We start from the raw sequence: 26,344 nt of genomic DNA on the forward strand, positions 1-26,344 counted from the left end.
ATGCTAGTTTTATCGCTTCTATCGATTATGTCTCGTTGCCTACCACATGTTAAATATCAGCCTCTCAACAATGACATGATTACCTTCAACCTGTTCGACCTAGCAAACCACTGATTGGCTATGTTACCGCTTGCTTAACCCTGTTGTTAGCGTTGCTAGTTGCAGGTGCAGATGCTTCCATGTGAAAACATGGGGTCTTTGTTATATCACCATATTAATGCTATTTAATTTAATGCACCTATATGCTTGGTAAAAGGTGGAAGGCTCGGCCTTTCTAGCCTGGTGTTTTGTTCCACCTTTGCCCCCTTAGTTTCGGCTACCGGTGTTATGTTCCATAAACGAGCGCTCCTAACACGATCGGGGTTGTTATGGGGACCCCCTTGATAATTCGTTTTAGATTAAAGCTGGTCCGGCAAGGCCCAACATTGGTTCTACATTTGCCCAACACAATAATTTTGTTAATACTGAAAGCATAGGGCGTCATGAACCCGAGGAGTAATTTCACATAATACAGGGGGGCAGTGCTGTTGGTGCTGGTCCAAAACTAGAGCCGTTTGCGGGGCCAACCCGGGGCAACTCGAAAGATTTCTATCAGGCCACCGTACGCTGTGCTTATCCGTCGTGTCCTGAGAACGAGATACGCGGCTCCTATCGGGATCGTCAACACGCCGGGTGGCCTTGCTGGATTAGTTTTACCTTTGACGAGATATCTTGTGCATCGGGATTCTAGTGATGCTTTGGGTAATCTCAGAGTTGAGGTTTTCCACTAGGGAATCCGACGAGATCGCGAGCTTCGTGATTGAGGATTTCTATGCGGCTTGTGGTAATTTGTGATGGACTAGTTGGAGCACCCCTGCAGGGTTAAATCTTTTCGGAAAGCCATGCCCGCGGTTATGTGGCAACGTGGAAGCTTTGTTTAACACTGGTTCTAGATAACTTGAAGTTAATTAATTAAAATATGCCAACTGTGTGCGTAACCGTGACTGTCTCTTTCGTGAGTTCCTTATCCGATCGAGGACACGGTGGGGTTATGTCTGACGTAGGTACGTGTTCAGGATCGTTCATTTGATCATCAGTAGTTCACGTCCGTTATGCGTAGATCTTCCCCCTCTTATTTCTTGTACTCGTAAGTTAGCCATCATATATATATGCTTAGCCGCTGCTGCAACCTCCCCACTTAAGTATACCTCACCTAATGAGCTTTGGTAGTCTTGATACCTTTGGAAATGAGATTGCTGAGTCCCCTGTGGCTCACAAATTACTACAACTCCAGTTGCAGGTACAGGTAAAGGTTACTTGACGCGAGCGCGTTGATTGTTCATTTGGAGTTACTTCTTCTTCTTCATCATCGATCTAGGATGGGTTCCAGGTCGGCAGCCTGGGATAGCAAGGATGAACGTCGTTCTTCTTTTCTCATTTGTTTTCGTTCGTAGTCGGACCCTGCTCTTACTCTTGATGATTATGTAATGTACTGTTGTGACTCTGATGTAGCTTGTGGCGAGTGTAAGCCAACTCTATATATATAGCTCTTCTTTTCAGTACATGTACTTGTAACGATATCCATTCTTGTGACACGACGAGATGCGCTTCTATCCCTGACGAGGCCTTCGTGCCAAATTGAGGATAGGGTCGGATCTTGGGCGTGACAATCAGTATGTCATCTATGATTTTTTTATTATTTCTTATGCAGATCATGATAATCTGATTCCGAATATTGGCAGTAATATTAGTTATCGACATGATTTCAACTTTCTGTTCTTCCATCAAAGAACAGATATCATTTCCAAACGAATATGGATGTGCTTCTTAGTTATGACAGTAGCATCATAATCCTATGTAGATGCTTCTGGACTTTTTTTTTGCTTCCAAATGACAAAAATAATAATAGAAATATAATTTATATGTTGGTGAGTAAAAATATCCATCCCTTGGTGGCCAGACATTTTTAGTTTTGTTTCTGTTCTATGCTTCAATTTGAACCCCCTGTGTATAGAGTATCTTGTATATAGCACATTTTCATACATCATAACTGGAACTTTAAAAAAGCGCCAAACATTTTTGTTTGCTTCAGTTCTGTACTTCAATTCAAACCGCTGTGTACATCATATATTATATGTATATTGTATATAGCATATTTTCACCCAACCACAACTGGAACTTAAAACAAAATAGTGAAACTTGAACTTCAAATATGACATTGCATTTGCTTCTAATGTTTCTACATAAAAACATCATTGCTTGTTAATACGATCATGATTCGCCACCACACCGGGAGTTCTATACGATTGTTTGAAGCATTGTAATTGTAGAGTTCTTCTCCGCCTCTCTTGGATTTGTTCATTCGGTTTTGCTAACTCCGTCTCATAGTTATGTACTTATTTGTGGAAGCACATAGAAGTTAGTAAAAGGCAGCACCACACCTCCGGGTAATATGTTAGTGTGTCAATCACCCCTTCACGGGATATTTTTATTGTTCGAAGCATTGTAATTGTAGAGTTCTTCTCCTTATCTATTGGATTTATTCATCAGATTTGCTAACTTTGTCGCATGATTGTGTACTCCGATTGTAGGAAGGACATAAGAAGTTAGCCTGGGGTGACCGTGCAAGGGACACTGTCCTCCCATTTTTTGCTTGCAATTTGTGTTACCGTGATAGATGGTGTGGTGCTTCCTGACCACCACAGAAACAAATTCTAGATTTCACGAAGACACGTGTTCATCACTGTGGAAACATTCCCCATTTTATTTTAAATAAATATTTCTTTTCATGGAAACAAATCTATATTTGTATGGAAGCATTTCTCTAGTCTATGAAAATAATATCATGCATGTTGGTTTGGAAGCAAAATATATATCTCGAAGCAAGGCATCATTTTTGTTGCAGGAAAGCGAATTCTAATTTCTTTGGATGCAGAATCCAAATTCTATGGAAGCAAATGCTCATTTCATTGGATGCCAGTTCCAACTTCTTTGGAAGCAAATCTCTATTTATTGGATGCAGATACGAGATTATTGAAAAGACAAGTTCAATTTTAATTTGTTTGAAATAGTCCATTACATTTGGTTAAAAATCTTTGCTCGAAGCATGAAATAGTAATGTGAGTAGCAAGGCGTCTGCATTGTACTTACAAAATACAAAATAAATTGTCATATTGGATACAAATCTCTTCATATCGTTGAAACATATGTAATCATACGGAAAAGTAACATTATAATTTTTGCTGGAAGCAATTTTATGGGCTATTGAATTCCAGTAAACGTGAACAAACTGTGGCATCATTGTTAGAAAATTGTATGCTTAACATTAGATGCAATATTTTGTTGGATAGAAACAAAGCTCGTATATGGTAGAAGCAAAATTTCCACATTTTAATCAAATATTCTTTTTCTCATAAACTCAATTGTAATACGACGGAACCGTAAATTGTTTCCCAGTTTCTTAGTTTGAGGAAGAAACGTCAGATGAACGTACAATTTTTTTCTCAATAGCTGCTTAGTTGTAGGAAGCAACGCCATATGGAAAACCTGAGTTGGAGGAAGCAACACGTGATGGAAGAGGAGTTGGAGGAAGCATAGTATGAGAGATATAACCCAGCGCGTGGTATGCGGGAGCCGTTATGATGCAGTCAATTAACAACTCAGCAAATCTAGCGCTGACCTACTAATGAACCAACCCAGACGACTAACATGCATGTGATCGGACGTTCTCTGACTGGTCTGATAGGATACAAAATGTAGTATGATGTTTAGCGCTGTCCATACTTAATGACGAGGTTCGTCAACAAGAAGAACAAGACGAACTACATGACAGCTTTACGAACAAAAATCCTACACGACCATCAACCTTGCATATTGAAAGAAAAGAAGTGGTATATACGAGTACTGGTCACACTTGCTGCTCGTCCACATTCTCCTCCTCATCCTGGGGCTTGACGTACTTGTACCAGCTGGCCCAGTAGAGATAGTTGAGGAAGTTGATGAAGCTGAGCACGGCGAGCAGCCAGAAGAAGAGGTCGAGGTGGTTCCGGTTGATGTTGTTGCCGTTAAGCCAGCCTCCGCTCAGCGTGTGCTTCTTGGTGGCCGCGTTCACGGCCTTGACGATGATGGTGCTGAAGTAATATCCCAGCGACATGGAGGCCCATAGGAACGCCGACGACATGGACTTGAGGGCGGGCGGCGCCTGCGAGTAGAAGAACTCGAGCAGGCCGATGTAGGTGAACATGTCGGCGATGCCGAACACGCCGTACTGCGGGGCCAGCCAGAAGACGGACATGGGCAGCGGGTTCACCATGGGGATCGCGTCCAGCATGCCGTTCCGGACGGCCACCTTCTTGCGGTACATCTCCACGACGGCGGCGATGCACATGGAGACGATGGAGAGCACGAGGCCGACGCCGACGCGCTGCAGGTAGGGGATGCCGTTGGGGTGGCCCGTGACGCCGCGGGCGAAGGGCACGAAGAGGCGCTCGTAGATGGGCACGGCCAAGATGAGCATGCCCAGCGGTATGATGGGCAGCGTCGCCGGCTGCATATGGAAGCTCCCGACCCACGTGTTCATGGTGGAGCCCTGCTGGATGGAGAAGGTCTGAAACTGGGCCAGGCAGGTGCCCATGATGATGGCGCTGCAGAAGATGGGCACCATGGCCAGCACCGTCTTGGCGTGCTCCACGTGCGTCACCCGGCACTGCCGCCACGGGCTCGGCGCCTCCTCCGTCGGTGCCTGAACGATCGCCGCCCTGTCCAGGAACCTGAGCATATGCACTCATTCAGTAAACATCGTTGCATTTGCATGTAGACACCACACGCACCAGCAGAAGGAAACGAATGTGAACGTAACCTGAATGGCCTGTCCCTGTGGGACACGAACTCCACCTCAGGAGCAGCTTTGCTTCTGCTGATCTCGTATAACTCGTCAGGGTTCTCAGGGATCTGCAGGTTCCTGTTCCTGATCGCAGCAATGTACACCCGCAAGATTTCGAGGAGCGCGCTGCTGCCCTGCACCGTGAAGATCCGGTACCGGGGCATGCCGACGAGGAAGGCGATGAGGGCGAGGCCCATGACCCCCGTGGCGGCGCCGAACCCTCTGTCCCAGCCCTTGACGTTCTGGATCCACACGAACACCGTGACGCTGAAGGCCCCTCCGATGCACAGGCTGAGCAGCAGCCAGTTGAAGAAGCTGGACATCTGGCGCCTCTCCCTGGGGTGCTTGGCGTCGAACTGGTCGGCGCAGTGCGCCGGCAGCGCCGCCTTGATGCCCGCCGACCCGATCGCCACCAGGTACAGGCCGACGTAGAGCCGCAACTCGCTGTGGCCGCGCACCCTCTCGCACGTCGGCTCCGGCCATTTGCACCCTTTCGGGAGCAGCTTCGGGGAGTGAGCTTGCAGCGTCATCAGCAGGAGCCCCTGCATGCATGCGCGCATGAAGAAACGGGAATCAACCAACCATGCATGACCGGAGGCGGAGAGGATTAACAACCAGCTGCAACCAAGTGAAGGAAGGAAAGATTCTTACGATGAGCTCCACCACGGAGGATATGATCACGGTCTGGTACCGGCCGACAAAGGTGTCGGCAAAGACGGTGATGAGCACCGCGATCATGTAGCTCGTGCCCATGTAGTTGGTCAGCAGGTTGGAGGCGTCGGCGAGGTTGATGTGCATCACCAACATGAAGTACATGATAAGGTTCACGGCTAGAGACAGAGACGCCAGGTTCTCCAGCCCAAAGTTCACTGCAACAACAAACAAAGCCAAGACAGAGACAGAGACAGGTTCAGGTTACTAGATTAGCAGGCTTCAATTCTGTTGAATTCATGCTCCTACCAATTCATTCAGAAGTTCGATTTTATGGAGAGAGATTTCTCGTTTTCATTAGATTATGAAAACAGCTTCTTAATTTGCTGGTCAACTCAGGTACAACTTTTTTTACCAGAATTGTCAAGTACGACTTAGGCCCTGTTTGGAACCACAACCGATTATGATAATTTAAATTATGAAGATAGATTATATAATCTGATTTATAAAAATAATCTAAATAAGCATGTTTGGAGGTCAGATTATATAAATTGTAATCCAGGTTTTACATTGCATAATGAGTTGTCTGCCCTTTGTTTTTTGAAAGAGAAGGGTGGCGGTGGCAGGAATGTAATTATCTCCAACTTACAAGGGTAATGGGTCATTAGTAATTCATAATCTGATTTTAGCTGGGGTAGAGTAGATTGTCCATCTAGTTTTTATAATTTACACCATAATATGTCTGTTTGAAGACATAATAGATTATAAGAACTGGATTATATAATCTGAGTGGTTCCAAACAAAGCCTTATCCATTAAGTAATAACTATTACATGAGCAAAAATCATACTCCCTCGGTCCCTCCGTTCCTTAATTATTATCATGGTTCTAGTTCAATACTAAAACCACTACAAGAATTATGAAATGAGCAAGTACAATCTATCTCATGTATGGGCGAGCTCAAATTTCACACACACACACACAAAAAAAAGGTGAGCTCAAGCTAATGGCTATAAAATACTTTTTTTTATCAAACAGAGACAAAATATTTGCCTCATCCATTAATTAACAAGGGAATAGAGGGTGCATTACAAGCCTCAAGTTACAAAGTGGTTACTCTCCCTATATAGTGGTTCCCATTTTTTCGCGCCTGCGGATAGAAGAGTTTGGCCTTAATGCTTGCCTGTTTTTAGCGACAATATTCTTTTTTTGATTAGTTAAGCCAACTCTATATGTATTTCATTTTCATACCATGTTACCATCTACTAATGTATGGAGAACTTTGTCGGGAAAAAAGTAATGTATGGAGAACTAGCTTTGCTAAAAACAACAGCAGAGTAACAAGCATAGGTACACACAAAAAAAAATCAGAAACATGTTGACAAAATAGTAAAATCCGGAAGGCAAAGCTAGCTTATGTATAATGAAATCTTCTCATGATTGACTATTATGGCCAAAAAGAATTTACCAAGAATGAAGAAAGAATTGCCAACACCGCCATGGCGCCCTCGGACAGCAGGTCTTCCCCTCCAGTCAACCTTCCCTTCAATGACTTCGTACTGTTTTCCTCCAACGACTTCATATGTTTCCACCTTCTTCATTTATGTGAATAACAAAGTAAGTTTCATGGCTATGGGCACAGGGTAGTAGGTATCAAAGTCTGGTAGGTATCTGATGAAACATGTAATTTACCTTGCCATTGGTTTCAGCTGCCTTGCCAGCCTCCTTGTATTCCTATTAATTTTTGTTAGCAAGTAGGAGACATCGATATGAGAAATAAACACACAACTTGAGAACAAAGTGGGAGATTCTTCATGAATTAGTGTATATTATTATTAATTAAGTGCCATGAATTTCAATTAGCTGATCATGCGTATATACACTTACGATATATATACTTCCACCGTTTCAAAATAAGTGTCTTAAGCTTAGTACAATTTTGTACTAGAGCTAATACAAAGTTGCGACAGTTATTTTAAGACGGAGGGAACACATCGTAGTTCATACCTTATCCTTAGTTTCTTCTTCTTTTTTGTAAAAGATAAAGTAGACAATCAAAGAAAACTCCCATTGCAGTTGAAGAAAATGGTCACTACATGCACGTTTTTATGCTACGGCATGATAAGCATGAGCTGTTTCAAAAGTACAAGAGATAAAAGGAAGGAGAGAAGATGGGCTGAACCAAGGAAGATACCATGGATTCAAATTTAGCGTTGCCTTCAGTTACCTTGCTCATCTCCTCGTTCTCCTATCAAGAAAATCACACGGCAGTGAGAACGTTAGCACGCACGTACGTACGGAAAATGAAGTTGGAGACGTGAGCAAGCAAGAGAATTAGTGAGCTTGTACCATTTTGGCCAAGAGGCGATCTATCTCAGGTGGACGAGAGACAAGGGGTGCAGTTGCCAAGCAATATAAAGCATCTCAATTCCTGAATGAGTCTCCCATGCATTCCCATATACTCCCTTCGTTTTTAAATATAAGTTTTTTTAAAGGTTTCGTTAGAGGACTAAACACGGATATATAATAAATATATTAAGTATAGATTCATATATTTTGTTTCATATATAGCTTCTAGTGAAATATCTAAAAAAAACTTATATTTAGAAACTGAGGGAGTATGATTGTTTAATTTATGGTCTCACCATTCCATTCAATATTAGCAGCGACGTCTACTAGATGTGGAGATCTTCCAACTCACTGATACAGCCAGGCCGCAGTTGTCAGGTACCGGGTCGGAGCGTAGCAAAGGCTCAAACGGCATAAAAGAATCAGTCAGCTCATTCTGCTTACCCCCTGCGTAACTTGTAGATTTATCCAGTCATTTTGTAATGCATGCGCACGCTAGGCTCTCCAGGCAAGCGTCCGTGGCTGTGCCTTTCATGGCGTAGGATACTATTTTTTGTTACCGTCTTCTTGTTTTCAACAAACGAAAAATAATGCTCCATGTTTTTGGCCCCCTCCTGCAGATCAAGCCTCAGGATGAACGCTGCTTCAAAAACTAATCCGGGATGACGCCATGTGTGGCATATGCGCTGCGGGAGAGGAAGCTGAGACGACGCCATGCGTGCCGTACCCGCCGCGGGAAGAGGGGATTGGGGTGACGCCATGCCGTGCGTGCCATGCCATATGCGTGGCGCTGCGGCAGCTGATGAAACCGATGAACAGCTTGTTCGCAGTTCACATGATATGTATCTCATTTCGGCACCCCAGTGGCCTGCCAGTAAGTGCCGGCGCTGAAATCCTAGCTCAATTGTTCCACAGAGACGTCGACAATGTTCCTGCGGAAACAACAAGTCAGAACTCACGAGGGATCAGGAATTTAGATCCGGTAAATTCCCCCGGCTTGAACAGGCTAAATGGAGAAACATGTCGCTGTTGGATCGAAAATGGACAGCAAAAGAAGCAAATATGGAAGGTTTCCTTCTGTTCCATTTGGAAGCATGGCACGAACACCATGCCCAACAGAAAGAGGTGACATGCCTGATTACGTGTGCAAATAATTTCTCGATCTACTAGCACAATACTTAGCTGAGAAGGGGTGCTACAATTGTTTTCGGCGCGTTTTTTTTAAACAAGAATTGTTCTCGCCAATTATCTTAGAGTACTTTATTTGAGGTGTGCTTCGGTACACACACACACACACCCCCCCCCCCCCCCCCCCCAAAGTACAAAGAAGAACATATGTCCACCTCGTATTGTACACTACAGGCCGCCGTACGTATGCAATACGAGGTGGATATACGCATGTCTTTGCCTGTAATGTACGTGTACACTCGTGTATGTGATCGATTTCGACTATATTCCGCTAAACAATAATAGTATACAATACAAGGTGGGTATACGTTTCTCCTTCTACATTTTGTTATGGGTGGTGTACCGAAGCAAAAGTGACTTTATTAACAGTGAAGCAATAATAACTGCGTACTACCAGAACTGAGTTTACCTTGGGATACCCAACATTGTAACACTCTCATATATATTAATCTGCAACAATCGTATACTTGTTGAAAACTAAGCTATGCTCAGCTTTGACCACACCTCGCAAAAGGGAGATAAACTGCTTACCTTCCCATCCAGACTACCCAGGCAATGTTCGTTGACCTCAGTTCCCTTCTGCTGGAGTAAACGTCACCACAAAGCAAAGAACAACATCACCGTTGCGAAAATCATAATACACATCAAATTCCATGAAAATCATGATACACATCAAATTCCGTCAACGCATTGAGACAATTGGAAAAGAAATGACCAGGGCCAGATCAAATATTTTTGAACTGGACAAAAAACGTTGTTTCACGCTACTTTGCTCATAGCATCAACGCGAGAAGCATGATTCCACGACATGTTACATACAGTACCATACATGAACAAAAGAACAATGCTATCCTTTAAACATGGTGCTCCATAGAAGAGCGAATGAATGAATGCTCTCAACACTTTGGTCAATAGTTTAACAAGGAGTATTTTGCACGCACAATAATCCTGCCCTTCTCCACGCCTAATTTTGCTCCTGTGACCAGCCAGTGACCAGGTGCGTCTTGTGGGCCCTTCAGCGTTTCTGTCATGTCGACAATCTTTACAAGTTTAGCATTGTCACTTGAGGACGATGAAGATTCATCTGTTCTATGCATCGCAGAACTTGGACTGTGGTCCCATACTGATCTCCTGATTGTGCACCCAGGAACTCTGGAGAACAAAAGTTTAAGATGGAGTACGCTCTTTGCGCCAAAATCCCACACTCCTAATTGTGCTCCCGTGACAATATAAACGCCAGACAGATCCGTGATGTTTGTTTCAGTGTACTCTATGGGCGCAGTACTGACATGAGCAAAATTCTTCCACTTGATTGGTTCGAACCATCGGCTATCCTGCTCTTCAGGCCCTTGCCATTTTGGTGGCCCGATCGTGATATGGGAGTCCCAATGAGGTAGAAATATCTTTGGTAATGAGCCGAGGTGCTGCAAATGAATAGCCAGGCGGTTCTGCTTTGTTCCTTCCAAGCACAACCTCAGGCCAGTGACTGGTCGGCGCCCAACAGATACCTGCATGTTTTCCGTTGGAATTTAGCTTGAATAGATTGCTCTGCATAGTTTATCATCTTATGAAGTATATTCCATAATGTCACCGAATGGAACCCCCCAACATAAGCGGTTGTCCCGAAAGTCATGGTTTCATTCCACTGGAATGGGTTGGTTCCATTCTTATATTTGGTTGGGGGCAATCTGGTGTAGTGGAATGGCTATATTACAGTATTTGGTTGGAGAAATGAAATACTCCCTCCGTTTCAAAATATAAGACCTTTTAGAGATTTCACTAGGAGACTACATACGGAGCAAAATGAATGAATCTACACTCTAAAATATATCTAAGTACATCCGTATGTAGTTTATAGTACAATCTCTAAAAGGTCTTATATTTAAGAACGGAGGGAGTAGAATGTATTTCGTTCAACTCATCTCTTGTGTAGGAGTTGTGAGAATACCTCGCATGTGCATATGTAAATATGAATAAGATAGCTCTTTGTATTTTTAGCATCATATTGTTCAAATTCTTTGTAACATTTCAATTGTATTTGTCGCATCAATAGGTTACAAATATAGTCACAAGCATAACAAGTATATAAGGATATGATATCAAACAAATAATTCGCATTGCTTCCTATTTAACAAGACACGTATATAGGTCAAAAATCATCAACCCTCATACACAACAACAACAACAACCAAGCCTTTCAGTCCCAAACAAGTTGGGGTAGGATAGAGTTGAAACCCATAAGATCTCGAAGCCAAGTCATGGCTCTGAAACGTGGATAGCTAACTTCCACGCACCCCTGTCCATGGCTAAGTCTTTGTCGATATTCCAAACCTTCAGGTCTCTCTTAACGGACTCCTCCCATGTCAAGTTTGGTCTACCACGACCCCTCTTAACATTCTCAGCACGCTTTATATCAACCCTCATACACATCAAGCAAAAATAGCCAAGACTTGTTTTTCTTGCAAAATTTATATCATTATGCATTTGTTCAATGTTGCACACAAATAAAAGTTAACTAGTACAGAAACCACACTATGGGCCCGCTTGTAACATACCACTTTCTAAACTCTAGCAAGGTAGCAGTTACTGTTTAAGCTAAGAGTTTTTTTTCGTTGCCTAGAATAAAATAAATGATTGAGCAATTCATTTTCTTTATTGCATTTTCATTTCAACGCCCCATACTTCAGATGCTCTCCTACTCCACTCTCTAATAACTTAGATGCAAAACCATTTATCTACATGCATGCATAGGATTAGGAGTCCAAGAAAATGTATGTAGATGCTAGAAATCGTGTTGCATGGAAACCCTAACATGGAAAACCAGCGTAAGTTGGATGGTTTTCACGAGCTACACGAAACAGAAAACAGAATTTTGGACAAGCTTCAGAGATGCAATTGGCATGGTAGCTCGTAGACCAAAATCAAGATCCATAAATTAGGCCAGAAAGCAGACATCTAAAGCTATATTGTAACCAGAGGGTTTCGAAATTGGCGTATCGAGTTGACTGCTAGGTTCTTTGCAAGACAGACGAAAGTCTGGACAGAGGCGTACGTCAGAAATAGCAGCTCGAAGATGACGTTGGTGACGGAGATTGGTTGCATGTATTCAAGCGAAACTTTAGCGAGAGTTTGATGATACCGTATAGTTCAGATTAGAATTATTTGATGGTGCAACAAATCATTAAACCGAAAGAGGGAAGTCGATTGCAAATCAGGCGTTTGCAGCAGTGTGCAGACTTGCCTGGACAGGGTCTCAATACTTTATTGAACCGTCGGATCATTATGAACTTTACACGAGTGGTGAGGACTCAATCTTGCAGCACTTCGCGGTGGGATCATCAAGGATATGATTGAGTAGCTGGTAACAAAGAGATTGCAGGATAGTTTTCTTCTGCCTCGTGGAACTCGCAAGATCAACTCTGGTGTCAACTTCAGGTGGCTCGGAAGCTATGGATTCGTGGTTTTGGAGTCTTGGGAGGTAGGAAGGGCATATATAGGGGGTTCTATGTCGGTTGAGACTGCCCTAGGTCGGTTAGGATTGGATACAGAGTAGGGTTCCTCCTCCTGCTCGAATCCAGCGGTGGCGAACGAATCTGAAATGGCTTGGTTTGGTTTAGGCAACTAAGAGAAGCTTCTGAAGCTAAGGAGACGTCTTGGCACAGGGTTAAGGAGGTTTGGCAAGTATGGAGCATTGGTCTTGGGTCCGAATCGGAGTAGGTTTGGATCACCGGATCAAATGAAGAATTGTAAGTGGGCTGGATTTTGATTAGAAGATAGATATGGGCCCAAGTGAAATATAGTTCAAGACCCAGAGCACTTCCACTTCACATGGCCCGGTGAAACGAAAATGCAACAAAGAATATGAATTGCTCGATCATTTATTTTATTCTATAGACCAGAAAAATCCTAGCTTAAACAGCATTACTACTGCCTCTGTAAACTAATATAAGACCATTTAGTGATCTAAACGGTCTTATATTAGTTTACAGAGGGAGTACTTTGCTAGAGTTTGAAAAGTGGTATGTTACACAGCTTTTCTTTTGTTGCAAAGTTCAGAATTCTAACTCAGCCACCACTCCAGAACTGGGAACGGAGGTTGACAAACTCAAGAACTGGGAAGCTGACAAGCAAACATCGGCCGCTGCTGCAGGGCAGCACCTCCGCCTTCCAACTCCACAGCTCTCCCCTGTTCACCACTGCGGCTCCACCAATCAGCCATTGCCCAGCAGTCATCACCGCTGCTTCGCCTCCCAATAAGCCACCGTCCCCTTCCCCTTACCGTCGCCGCGTCCTAGACGTTTCCTAACGCGCCGCCTCAGCCAAGGCCCGCCTCAAGTTTTTTCTTTAGGTAGCCGCTGCCACACGAGGAAGGACTTGGTCCGGAATGATGATATACGGGATAGAGTTGGGATAGCACCGACTGAAGAGAAGCTTGTCCAACATCGTCTGAGATGGTTTGGGCATATTCAACACAGGCCTCCAGAAGCTCCAGTGCATAGCGGACGGCTTATGTGTGCTTATAGTGTAAAGGGAGGTCAGGGTAGACCAAACTTGACATGGGAGGAGTTGGTAAAGAGAGATCTGAAGGACTGGAGTATCATCAAACAACTAGCCATGGACAGGGGTGCGTGGAAGCTTGCTATCCATGTGCCAGAACCATGAGTTTGTTGCAAGTTCTTGTGGGTTTCAGCTCTAGCGTACACCAACTTGTTTGGGACTAAAGGCTTTGTCATTGTTGTTAGGTGGCCGCTGCCACGAGATGACAGGGGGAGAGAGAGGTCTGGAGGAGGGAGGGAGAGAGAGAGAGAGAGATGCTACATGTTTTTTTCTTTTATGCGGTGAGAGTTGGGTGTCATGTGCGCATGATTTGAGCGAGGAACCAATCGGTTCCCCAATTTGACGGAACTAGCAGTCTAGCACATTCCGCATATAGAGGGTCCGCGTGATTTGTGTGAGAAGCCAGTTGGTTGGTTCCACCGATTTGGAGCACGTTCTGCATATATGGGGTATATTCCCTTCTCTAGAATCGGTAGGTTCCATTTCTCCTCCCAACCAAACACAGGAATGGGTTCCATATGCCTTGATCAATTGAACTGCATTACAAAATAAAAGCCCATCGTCGCATCCCAAGTAAATTGTTGTTGATCCTACAGCAAAATGGTGTTTGCTTCTGTTTTGTCTAATGACAGGGTCTGGTAAGGGGCACTACATTGACCTATTAATGGTAAAACAAAAATAGCTAAAGGGAAATTGCCATAAACACGTATTTAAACCCAAGAGCAGCATTTACCTGTTCTGTGCTAACAAATAGCTTTGGGCCCATCAAGCTGAACTGAAGCGACGGGCACACAGGCTCTTTTCTATTTTGACCAGCAATACCCGGTGGTACTGGAGCCCAAACTAGTGGAACTTGGAAATCTAAGAAGTATTGTAACTCTTCAATTGGAGGTTTGTCTGGAGTAAAAGAAAATATGAAAACATCATTGAAAAGATGCCATGTAATATGATAATTTTTAATCACAGCAGGACAAACGAAGGATAAGTACCCAACTCTTTGGTAGACATAGGAAAACATTTCTCCAGATTGTAATCATTCAATAGCTATACTACTGCATTGAGCTACTGATTTAATCATGATTGACATTCTGACTTTAAGAAAGATATGTCTATCTTGATAATGAATACATCACCCTTACTAGTTACTACTCCCTCCGTTCCTAAATATAAGTCTTTCTAGAGATTCCACTACGGACTACATGCGGAGCAAAATGAGTGAACCTACACTGTAAATTATGTCTATATACATCCGTATGTAGTCCGTAGTGTAATCTCTAAAAAGACTTATATTTAGGAAAGGAGGGAGTATAACATTTTATTTAAATGCATACTCCAAATAGAGGTATTGTGCAGAGACCCTGCTACTATAATATATACTCCCTCCGTTCCTAAATATAAGTCTTTAAAGAGGTTTTATTAGTAGACTACATACGGATGTATATAGACATACTTTAGAGTGTAGATTCACTCATTTTGCTCCGTATGTAGACTCTTAATGAAATATCTTAAAAGACTTATATTTAGGAACGGAGGGAGTAGATGGCAATATAATTTAGAACAACAGCTGAGATTATGGCAAATGGGCTTTGAGGGTATAGTCCAAAAAGGGAATCAGGTGCATGTCTTACATGTCAAGTATAGATCAATGGCACGAGCAATGTGCTTCTTCCCAGGTATATCATCGACAAGTGAAACAATAGGGAGAAATGTCATGCCTATGACATCTGGTGCTGACGAAACAGTTTTTATCCATTCACCAGAATTCTGAACAAGATCGCAACCTCCCCTCCTTCTGAAGATTACTGTCATATCCTGTATAGGGGACTGGAATTAGGATTTGTTGGCAGTAAGTGGTGCAGTACACATATCACATATGTAGTACTCCCTCCGTCCCAAAATAAGTGACTCAAAAATGACTCAACTTTGCACTAACTTTAGTACAAAGTTGAGTCACTTTTGAGTCACTTATTTTGGGACGGACGGAGTATATTATAGTTTTTTTTTTTTGAATTGAACATGCGTGACAGTTCAAAGTAGCTAATTTCCTACTGGTGATACTTAAGGTGGTTTTCGAAGACGAGTCAAATAAATAGCTGCTATGCAGATGGCATGATTGTAAACTCACACAGCCCTCAAGGTGCACACGTTAAGAATGTCTTCCTAATTTCCTATTGTTATCAAAATTTGCATGTAAAAAGATAACTCTTATGCCAATCAAATGGCAAACAAGTAACTGACTAACCTTCTCACTATAATTGATGGGGGGTGCATTTGACTTGTTCTCCACATCTGAGAATCTCTCATACCCAATTTCTCTGACATAATTTCTGAACTCCGTTTCAGACAATTGGGATGAGGAATGCTGCTTTATGTATACTTCGTCCTTTCCACCGACCATTACAGAAGTAATAATGTGTGTGCCGTAATTCTCGATAAAGCTGAGCAGAAATGAGACAAGAACACCTTGTTATTATATGATATAAGGGCGGGTAAAATGCAGAGAGTTATGTAGGACTGCCATAATTAAAACTGACCCAGATAGCAGGGTCAATGGAGAAGATTACCTACTGACCTAGCCAATGCTGGTGGATCCCAAGTATATGGAATTGCGAGCTCTACACTCTCTTGCAAAATCAGTTCATCGCTGGTTATTTTAACTCTGTATAGCGGAACAGAATTGCCATCAACTGCAAGGGCCTTCGTCGCAGCTGCATCATTCTTCCAAGAACCAGTGAAACTGAAGAGCGAGTTGAAGGAGCCCAGCGGGACTGTTTCCAGCAAGCCGGCCTTCCTGTTGAAATGCTCCGCCATCTGCGCGGTAAGCGGCCATGCCAATGTCAGATACGGTGAAGGGAACGGCCGCGGAGCCTAACATAACATATGCAGTAGTACGATTTGCATAACGGCGGATTTGCATCGAAGTGCGCAGAAGATAAGAAGGGATTATGTATATGCGTGCACGATCTGATCAAGCGCCCCCAAAATCGGGGCTCCGGGGGGCATATCTCCCACACCTTCTGGAAGCTGCAGACGAAGGGCTCGTCGGGGGCGGCGCCGGGGGGGGCCGGGCGGCTGCGCTCGCGGGTGCCGCGGTAGGCCTCTACCTCGACGTCGGGAGGCACGCCGCAGAGGACGCTGCCGCCGATGGGCAGGTCGCGCGCGCGGGCCTCGTCGAGCGTGACGAGCCTCCCGGCGCCCTTGCAGTAGAGCAGGCGGTGGTCGCCGGCGGCGTCGAGGCCGCGCCCCACCGCCTGCAGGGCGGCCTCCAGGGCGGAGCCGCCGAGGTTCATGGGCCCCTCCGGTGCTGCCCCTTCTCCGCCGCCGCCGCCTCGAGATCCGTGGCGACTCAGCTTGCTCGCGGCAGACGGAGGCTGCTCCTTCGTGGAGACTGCGGGAGGGGGGAGGGGAGGGGAGGGGAGGGGCGAAGAAGACACGGACGGGGGTTGGAGGGGTCGTCGCAGGAGAGGCCTTTGACCGCCGCTATTGCTGTCGATCGGGGAGGGAGGGAGGGAGGGACACGGTTTCTACGGAGCAAGGCAGCTCGAGGAGAAGGCGACGCTGCCTCCTGCCTCCGGTAGTCTGGTTTGACTGGATTTCTTTTTCTTTCTATTACTCTCTCCATTTCTTCTCTTGATTATCGCACGCCATCAAAAATAAAACTATGTATCGTACTCCTAAATACTTCCTATTTTTAAATACTCCCACCGTCCAGAAATACTCGTCGTAAAAATAAATAGAAATGAGTGCATCTAGAATTAGAATACAACTAGATGCATCCATTTCTTCGACAAATACTCCCTCCGTACCTAAATATAAGTCTTTTAAGATATTTCACTAGGTGTCTACATACGAAGCAAAATGAATGAATCTATATACCCTAAAATATATCTATATACATCCGTATGTAGTCCATTAGTAAAACTCTTAGAAAGACTTATATTTAGGAACGGATGGAGTATTTCGGAATGAAGGGAATATAAGATTTTTTAGAGATTTGGACTATATACAAGTAAAATGAATGAATCTATGCTTTAAAATACGTTTATATACATTTGTATCTAGTCTTCAGTGTAATTTATAAAAAAAATATTAAAAACAAAAGAAATATAAGTATTTTAAAGATTTCACTATACACTATTACATACTACTTCGGACGTATGAAAATATACTAAAGTATAAATTCATTCATTTTGCTTCATATATACTCTCTTCATCTGGAAATATTTGTGTAAGGAATGGATCTATTTTAGTTTTAGATACATCTATCATTATCTTTTTGTGAAAAGTAATATCGGACGAAAGGAATAGTTTGTAAGGAAATCTCTAAAAAGATTTGTATTTAAAAATGATGTAAGTATCACAATAAATATTCATTAATCCTAAAAATATATTTTAGCATAAATAACACGTATTCAATGTTGTCATGCCGGTGTCTTCTTTGCGTGGTTGAAAACTGGGGTGCATGCCGCTGAAAAGGTGGTTTGACTTTCTGTGTTGAAATTACTCCACAAAAACAACACGTGGAATCAAGTGCATCTCCTTTTGTTTAGTGTTATTAGTATGATAGTAAATATGCCCGTGCGTTGCAACGGAAGACAAAATATTACGGCCTAATCAAATAAGTATGGCTCAATACCTCGATGTATGAGCGTCCTCTATTTTTTTAATTTTAACACATTGGCTCATCATGATGACACTTTTTTTATTTTATTCACCCTCTTTAATGATGTCCGGCGTGTCCATGTAATCACAATGCATTTGACGTGGTAAATCTCAAGGCTATGAGTCAGCCACTGCACGCCACACTTGTTATTGTGTAACACAATGGTTTGTTTAAAACTTTAACAACTAATCTCGTCGATCACAAACTACTTCCAACCCCTAGGCATATAAACACTTCTCAAAAACTAAGTAAAACCTAAACCTAAAAGACTTCACCACTCAAATTCTAAAGCTATTTACATCAATCTTATGGAGCTGAAATAGACCACATGATAGTATGAAAATAATAATCATTATTAGCACAAATTAAAACAATATAAAAATCATTATTAAACCACTCGCACATAAACCTCATATCAATCGCGAAATGAACCTCTTTTTGCCTGGTTTTTATTTTTATTATCATACGTTTTTATCTTTTCTTTTCGGTTTCACATTTTCTCTTAGTTTTTCTATTTACTTTTTTATTTATTTATTTTTAATTTTTCTAAAACTTTCAAATTTTTGAATATTTTCTGTATACTGAACATTTGTCTGATCCACAATTCATTTTAAAATAATGAATATTAATAGAAATCGTAAATATTTTTTAAATTCATGATTTTTTTACAAAGTCATAATTTTCTGAATAACAAACATTGTATGATTTCATGAACATTTTTTTAGAACTCGCAACTTTTAAAATTTGGATTTTTGAAAAATTACGAAATAACTTAAAGATAGGTAAAACAAAATATTTAAATGAGAAAATAAAAAACATAAAAATAAAGATAAAAACATGGGCCGGTCCATGAACCCGTAATGGGGAGGAGGATGTGCATGCTAGCTGCAATAAATAGAAGAAAAAAAAGAGACTCAATAAATGCCACAGGAACCAAGGATCGAACATGGGTGTGCGCTGTAAGAGCTTGGGACTTCACCCACAATGCTACACACCCTTTAGCCTTATAAGAACGAAACCGTACGGTGATTTTGGCAGGAAAAAAAATCTGAATCGTTCTATTGACTCATGGATGGCATAGTGAGTAATTTAGAACAATTATAGGGACAAAAACTATGACGGACGACAGAAACAATAGTTGCTTTATTATTAAAGAAAGATTTCCTTTATTAATCCTTTTAGTAAGAAATGGTCAAACTTCTAGAAATTATTTCACCACCTACAGAAAGATAACTATTTGTCCCTCGTGCAGTAGTATCTATCCAATGGTTATATGCAAATAGTATACGGTCCTCAATAATGATGTAAACGAGTTGAGTTTGGTACTACCGGCGTCACATATGGTTGCTACCATGCATATGGTTACTCTATGATCCTTTCTATAACTAAACTTATGTGCATCTACAAAAGCAAATGAGTTTGTAAAAGTTGTCTTATAGCATCCTCTAGCACACCCCGTATAATCGTCGGAGCTGTAAAATTTCGGCGACTATACGGGTTTGGGCTGTTTTTTGTGCCACACCAGGTATTCTAAACGTGACCCGGTACGTAAAAAAATTGTGGTGGCCCGTAAACGCAACCGCTCGACCGCTATATGTGCGGGTTTGGTCGCTGGATGCAGGTCGAAACCCTATCCTTCCGCCACCGCAAAAAGTCCCCCACCTCACCGTCGGCGCCTCAGATCCGTCGTCGAGCGCCTCCATTCCGCCGCGTAGCCGCTCCATTCCACCGCCCTTGATGGCCAACTCCGGCGGTCGTAGGAATGACGACCCCGAGAAGGCTCGTCGCGTCAGATCCGATGCCGCCCGGAAGCGCGTTGCTCGCCGGTACACGCAATAGGGCATGACGCCGCCGCCGCCGCTCCTCCGTTGCGAGACAGAGGGGGTACAACCACGCGGGCGGCTGCCTCTTCTTCTGCAGCTCCTCCGATGCGTCGAGCTCGCGCTCCCCCTCCCCCTCCCGGTGAAGAGGGAGCTCAAGGAGCTCCCGCCGGTGAAGATGGAGCCGGAGGCCGAGGCAGTGCGGGAGCGACGTGCCGGGGGCGTCGTCGGACCGGAGGATTTCCTCCCCTCCCCCCCCCCCCCGCGGTGAAGGCAGATAGCCTTTTGCCCGCGCTGCTAGCGCGGAGTGCGTGGGAGGCAGAAGAGGACCAGCAACGTCGTCGAAGGAAAGAGGAGATCGACATCGTGCTCTACGAGCAGGGTGTCGCTTCGGCCCTCGCCTTCGGCCACAAGGTGGAGGAGTGGCGCCACGAAGCGACTGCGTAGGAGCGCGTCTACGTCGAGCTCTCCTCCGACGAGGATGATGACTGAGTGCACTCCGCGTCTACTACCGCACGAGCTCGACTCCGGTGAGCTCAATTTTGCGTAGTGCGGTAGGATAGTTAGTAGCTCCGGTGAACTCCAGTAGGTTAGCTTACCTCTACCCCCTCTAGTAAGTGATGAACTGTGAATGTAGTATGTATGATCGTCTACTATGTAATGAACTCTGAATGAGTGTGGTTCCAAATTCGTCTGCAAATGCTTTTTTCAAATTATGCAGTTTGATTATACGCGGTCTCTTCTGCAACACAACATTTCGCCCCGCAAAACTCCACTTCATCGAAATGTAAAATGCTTTTGCAGGTCGCAAATATGTGGGGTCTGTGTCACGCCCAAGATGCGACCCCATCCTCAATTTGGCACGAGAGCCTCGTCAGGGATAGAAGCGCATCTCGTCGTGTCGCAAGAATGGATACCGTTATAAGTACATGTACTGAAAAGAAGAGATATATATATAGAATTGGCTTACACTCGCCACAAGCTACATCAGTGTCACAGCAGTACAATACATGAACAAGAGCAGGGTCCGACTACGGACGAAAACAAACGAGAAAAGAAGAACGACGTCCATCCTTGCTATCCCAGGTTGCCGCCCTGGAACCCATCCTAGATCGATGATGAAGAAGAAGAAGAAGCAACTCCGAATGAACAATCAACGCGCTCGCGTCAAGTAACCTTTACCTGTACCTGCAACTGGTGTTGTGGTAATCTGTGAGCCACAAGAGACTCAGCAATCTCATTTCCAAAGGTATCAAGACTAGCAAAGCTTATTAGGTGAGGCATGGTTAAGTGGTGAGGTTGCAGCAGCGGCTAAGCATATATACATGGTGGCTAACCTACGAGTACAAGAAATAAAGAGGGGGAAGATCTACGCATAACGGACGTGAAGTACTCATGATCAAATGAATGATCCTGAACACCTACCTACGTCAGACATAACCCCACCGTGTCCTCGATCAGAGAAGGAACTCACGAAAGAGACAGTCACGGTTACGCACATAGTTGGCATATTTTAATTAAGTTAACTTCAAGTTATCTAGAACCAGTGTTAAACAAAGTTTCCACGTTGCCACATAACCGCGAGCACGGCTCCCCAAAAAGATTTAACCCTGCAGGGGTGCTCCAACTAGTCAATCACAAATTACCACAAGCCGCATAGAAATCCTCAATCAAGTAGCGCGAGATCTCGTCGGATTCCCTAGTGGAAAACCTCAACTCTAAGATTACCCAAAGCATCACCGGAATCCCGATGCACAAGATATTTCGTCAAAGGTAAAACTAATCCAGCAAGGCCGCCCGACGTGACAATGATCCCGATAGGAGCCGCGTATCTCGTTCTCAGGACACGACGGATGAGCGATGGTTACCACGCCAAACGCCGAGTTGCCCCGGGTAGCGTTAATAAGCTGCCCTGTTTTGGACCAACACTCATGAGGAGCACTGGCCCGGGGGTTTATTAAATTTCCTCGGGTTAATTACTCCCTTTGCAGTTCATTAGTGATTAGGAAAATGTAGTACCAAAGTTGGGCCTTGCCAGACCAGCTTTAATCTAAAACGAATAATCAAGGGGGTCCCCATAACAACCCCGATCGTGTTAGGAGCGCTCAATTATGGAACATAACACCGGTAGCCGAAACTAAGGGGGCAAAGGTGGAACAAAACACCAGGCTAGAAAGGCCGAGCCTTCCACCTTTTACCAAGTATATAGGTGCATTAAATTAAATAGCATATAATATGGCGATATGACAAGGAACCCATGTTATCACATGGATGCAACTGCACCTGCAACTAGCAACGCTAACAACATGGTTAAGAAAGCGGTAAAATAGCCAATCAGTGGTTTGCTAGGTTGAACAGGTTGAAGGTTTCAATGGCATTGTTGAGAGGATGATATTTAACATGTGGTAGGAAACGAGACATAATCGACAGAAACGATAAAACTAGCATGGCAATGATAGTAATGGTATCTGGGGAAATGGTCATCTTGCCTGAGATCCCGCTTGGAAGAAGAACAACTCCGTGAAGTCGGCGAACCATCGTAGTCGAACGGTCCTCACATTCTGACACGCTTGCGGAACTCTATCGAGACGGAGCAAACCGAAAACAAATATCAATACAGATATTCACCACACGATGCACAACATGATGCACAACCTACTATGATGCATGATCAGTTCCATGATGCAAGGCATGGCATGGCAATTCACCTCACGCAAACACTACACTTTAAGTGAAGCTCGATATGCAACGAGTTGCTTATCGACGAAACTCCACATTTACTTATTTAGTTCACTCCCGTTTATTTACACGACAATATTAAATTGTTGTTAACATGGCAAGGGGTGAAGCAGGTGATTCTACAAGACATCCTAGTCGCTTAACACACGGGACTTAGAACGGAGCTACGACACAAGAGACATGCAACACAAGATATCATGCCATGAATGTGTCATGCATGCAAGTTACAACAACACGGGCAAGAAGAGATAGAAGCATGTGTCGCCACGGCGAGCAAGAGGGAACCATGGCGGCAAGATGGAAACGATGCCACGGCAACGTTCCTATCACGTTAACTCAACAAGATATCGGTGCCAACGATTAGGGGGCGCGTGCGGGACAAACCAAGTAAAGATGGGGTGATCCCGGTTACCGGCTTCCCATGTGTCGGGGCACAACAAAAGAGGAACACATGCAACGGACAACATATATAGGCGCAAACATACGGGTACATCTCATACATCACATGCACACGGTTCACGACAACGTTCCAACGTATACCTTCGAAGCGTGCATATCGGAGCGGTTTAGATCGTTGCGGACGTAGGTGAACATAGGTCATCGTGGAAGTCGTGGCACTCGCGGTCTTGTCGACGGTAGTCGTTCGCTTGGCGTTGTGGTACACGGTTCTTCTCGCCGGTAGTCGAAACTAGGCGTCGGAATACGGGTCTTCGGCGACGGTAACCAGCGACAGCAGCAACATCTAGCAGCCTACGCGATAAGCAACAACTACTAGCAAGCAAACAACTGCAACACATGGCAGCATCAAGGCAAGCAAGCATCAGTAGCACGCACAACAATGGCGACGGCAGCGGGCAACAACACCAGCAGGCCAGCAGCAACTTCGGCACCAGCTAGCTCGACAAGCAGCGGCAGCACAAACAATAGCAACAACAGCGGGGCGGCAAGCAATAGCAGCAGCTTTGCGGCAGCAACAACATCGGCCACAGCTGGCAAGCACATCAGCATGGCACAGCAGCGGCTAGCGCAGCAGTAGAATAGCGACAGGGCGGCGCAGGAACTGGCCCCAGGGGCGGCGCCGACGTGCTCGGCAAGCGAGCGACAACGAGGAGACGAGCTCCGGCTCCGGCGAGGGGAGGCCACAACGTGGCGGCTCTGTGCAGCAGCAACCGCAACAGGCGGCGGGCGAGTTGCGAGGAAGGACGGCCATGGCGGCAGACGCGCGGTGGAGGGGCTCCGGCAGGGGCCGTGGCGAGGGAGAATGGCGAGGCGGCACGGCGAGGACCCGGAGGGGCTTGGCACGGGAGGCGAGCATCGCGGGGGAAGCTTCTTGCAGGGCGGGGGCAGGAGGAGGCCGGCGAACGGCGACGGGGCAGGAGGTTGGCGACCGGGGAAGGAGAGGGCATCGGGACACAGGGACGAAGGAACGAGAGCGAGGGGTCGAGAGGAGGGGGATGACGCGCAGGGAGGAGGAGAGGGGATCGGGACGGGGGCGCTAGGGTTTGAGGGGGAGTCTAGCTGGGCCTTAGGGCGGCTCGGCAGGCTGGCTGGGCTCCTCCTCATCCCCTTCTTTTGGTTTTTTTAAACAGAAACACACACAAAAGAAAAGACTAAACAAAATAAGAAAAATACTTTTGGCTCTTTAAAAACATACCCCAGCTATAAGAAATAGATTGGGCATTTTTTAAAGAATAAAAATGAAACCTTTTTTGAAGAATAAAATAAAACCCTTTTTATAAATAAAATGGGACTCTATTTTGAAATAAAACAAAAGAAGAAATAAAGGAAAACCAGAGGGGTTGCCTCCACTTTTAATAAAATGATTTTTAAAAGAAGACGATTTTTTTAAAGGGGTTAAAACTGAAACTCTAACGCAGCCTCAAAACAGAATAAGAGAGGAGAGAAGGGAGTTTCCTATTGCAAGACTCTGAGAGCACTCACAACTCAGATCACACCACGCAACAGATGATGCAAGATGCCATGCATGATGCCATGATGTGCAAGATGAATGCAACAAACAAAAATAACCACACGACGGAAACGGAAATAAAGGGGAATCTTCTGGGGCGTCGGCATCGGGCTAGCACAACTCTCCTACACTACAAGAGGATCTCGCCCTGAGATCCAAGAATGAAAGGGGGAGAGGATGAGAAAGAACAAGAGGTAAAAACTTAGCCGCTTCTTTGACAAAAGAGTGACACCAACAATCCTTGAAAGTTGCAAAGAGATGAGGAATGATATGAGAAACAAGCAAGAATTCACAGAAAATTTCGGCAGCACTTCGGTAGGAAAATGGGACAAAAAATTCGATAAGAAGAAAGAATTAGACAATATACATAACAAACAACTAAATAGAACAATGGAACACCATGATCTTGACAGGACAAGATGCTAGACCCAAAAGAGCAATATCACAATGCCTCCGGAACAATAGAATAGGAACTATCTCGAGCGGAAGAAGAGAATGAAGAAAAGAATGACAACTATCATCACAATAGAATTGAAGAGCCTCCGGATAGAGAATTGACGTAGTAGTTGGAAAACCAACAACGAAGAACAAGATAGTAGTGGGCTTATGAAGATCATCTCAACATTTATGAGGTGACAACCAACCACTAAAAGAAACAACGATAGATTGGGAGCAACAAGATATGAACACTTCTTACACCAAAAGGATACCTTGAGAACTTGGATTAACGACAAACACCATGATAGCACAATCCATAGGAAAAGCTTTAGGTGAAGTCTAAACCAAGATAGCTCAATGAATAAATCATGGGTTGAAATATCTCATGATCAAAGAATTGGTGGATTTAATTATCTCATTCTTGAAAGGAAAACTCTTCGAGGCTCCTACACTGACAAGAATGCTATAATACCACCTCAAAGGATAAAGGAAGAACAAATGCACAAAAATGCAAGAAAAAGAAAAATTGAGGTACTCCAAGAGGAATGTTGAAGAACACTTTGAGAAAAAAATCACATCCTTGAAGAACCAGCATGACGAGCCTCCGTATCCAAAGGATGATGCAAGATATGAAGGATGAAAGAATAAGATTGAAGCCTTGCAAAGACTTCAATGAAGCTTCACGAAGAGGTACTTGAGAAAACTTGGAGCTCCGGAAAAGAAAAGATAAGAACACTTGAGAAAAGGAATTGATATCAAGAGCCACTCCGGACGAAGAATTCAGATCTCTTGGAAGAAGGGAGAACAAGAATAAGAATTATGTTATGCTCATCCTTCATCAAATTAAATTGATGACAAGCAACGGATTTAGCGTAGCACTTACTCCTCTTGAAAGAATCTTGAAGAGACGGAGAGATAAGCACCACTTGAAGCACAATTGAAGGACGCACCGGTAAGAATTCATAGTTGAATGGGAACACCACGAATTAATGGGGATACATGAGAATGAAGAGATCATAAGCCACCTGAGAGAAAACTTGAACAAGGCATCGGATAACGAGAGACGAACGAAGAGACAACAATGTAGAAGAACCGAGGATGAAAGCTGAA

The 26,344-nt window shown here is 44.1% G+C and overlaps 2 protein-coding genes across 2 annotated transcripts; both read right to left on the bottom strand.

Annotated features, from left to right (window-relative positions):
- Positions 1 to 3,646: 3,646 nt before the first annotated feature.
- LOC123441899 (protein NRT1/ PTR FAMILY 4.6-like) lies at positions 3,647 to 8,576 on the bottom strand. The gene is made up of 8 exons (XM_045118077.1): positions 8,421 to 8,576; positions 8,213 to 8,263; positions 7,706 to 7,759; positions 7,204 to 7,245; positions 6,980 to 7,103; positions 5,513 to 5,730; positions 4,838 to 5,403; positions 3,647 to 4,748 (listed from the first exon to the last, which is right to left on the bottom strand). Exons 1-8 carry the CDS (start codon positions 8,574 to 8,576, stop codon positions 3,887 to 3,889), a joined length of 2,073 nt encoding a protein of 690 aa, XP_044974012.1. The 3' UTR covers positions 3,647 to 3,886.
- A 1,171-nt stretch (positions 8,577 to 9,747) lies between these two features.
- Positions 9,748 to 17,178, bottom strand: LOC123444404 (MACPF domain-containing protein CAD1-like). The gene is made up of 6 exons (XM_045121102.1): positions 16,620 to 17,178; positions 16,178 to 16,416; positions 15,848 to 16,043; positions 15,234 to 15,417; positions 14,339 to 14,502; positions 9,748 to 10,556 (listed from the first exon to the last, which is right to left on the bottom strand). The coding sequence occupies exons 1-6, from the start codon at positions 16,893 to 16,895 to the stop codon at positions 9,957 to 9,959; spliced, it is 1,659 nt and encodes a 552-aa protein (XP_044977037.1). The 5' UTR covers positions 16,896 to 17,178; the 3' UTR covers positions 9,748 to 9,956.
- Positions 17,179 to 26,344: the final 9,166 nt, after the last annotated feature.

The sequence above is a fragment of the Hordeum vulgare genome, chromosome 3H, assembly GCF_904849725.1.
Source record: "Hordeum vulgare subsp. vulgare chromosome 3H, MorexV3_pseudomolecules_assembly, whole genome shotgun sequence".
In the NCBI taxonomy this organism is placed as follows: Eukaryota; Viridiplantae; Streptophyta; class Magnoliopsida; order Poales; family Poaceae; genus Hordeum; species Hordeum vulgare.

Excerpts from the sequence above, each read along its gene's own strand:
- LOC123441899 (XM_045118077.1), bottom strand. The coding sequence starts at position 8,576 with ATGGCGTCGTCTCAGCTTCCTCTCCCGCAGCGCATATGCCACACATGG. Across the intron at positions 8,264-8,420 it reads TTGTTGAAAACAAGAAGACG|CCTTTGCTACGCTCCGACCC; the intron begins GTAACAAAAAAT and ends ATGCCGTTTGAG. Across the intron at positions 5,404-5,512 it reads CCTCCGTGGTGGAGCTCATC|GGGCTCCTGCTGATGACGCT; the intron begins GTAAGAATCTTT and ends GCATGCATGCAG.
- LOC123444404 (XM_045121102.1), bottom strand. The coding sequence starts at position 16,895 with ATGAACCTCGGCGGCTCCGCCCTGGAGGCCGCCCTGCAGGCGGTGGGG. Across the intron at positions 16,044-16,177 it reads GATCCACCAGCATTGGCTAG|CTTTATCGAGAATTACGGCA; the intron begins GTCAGTAGGTAA and ends ATTTCTGCTCAG. Across the intron at positions 15,418-15,847 it reads CCATCAATTATAGTGAGAAG|GATATGACAGTAATCTTCAG; the intron begins GTTAGTCAGTTA and ends TCCCCTATACAG.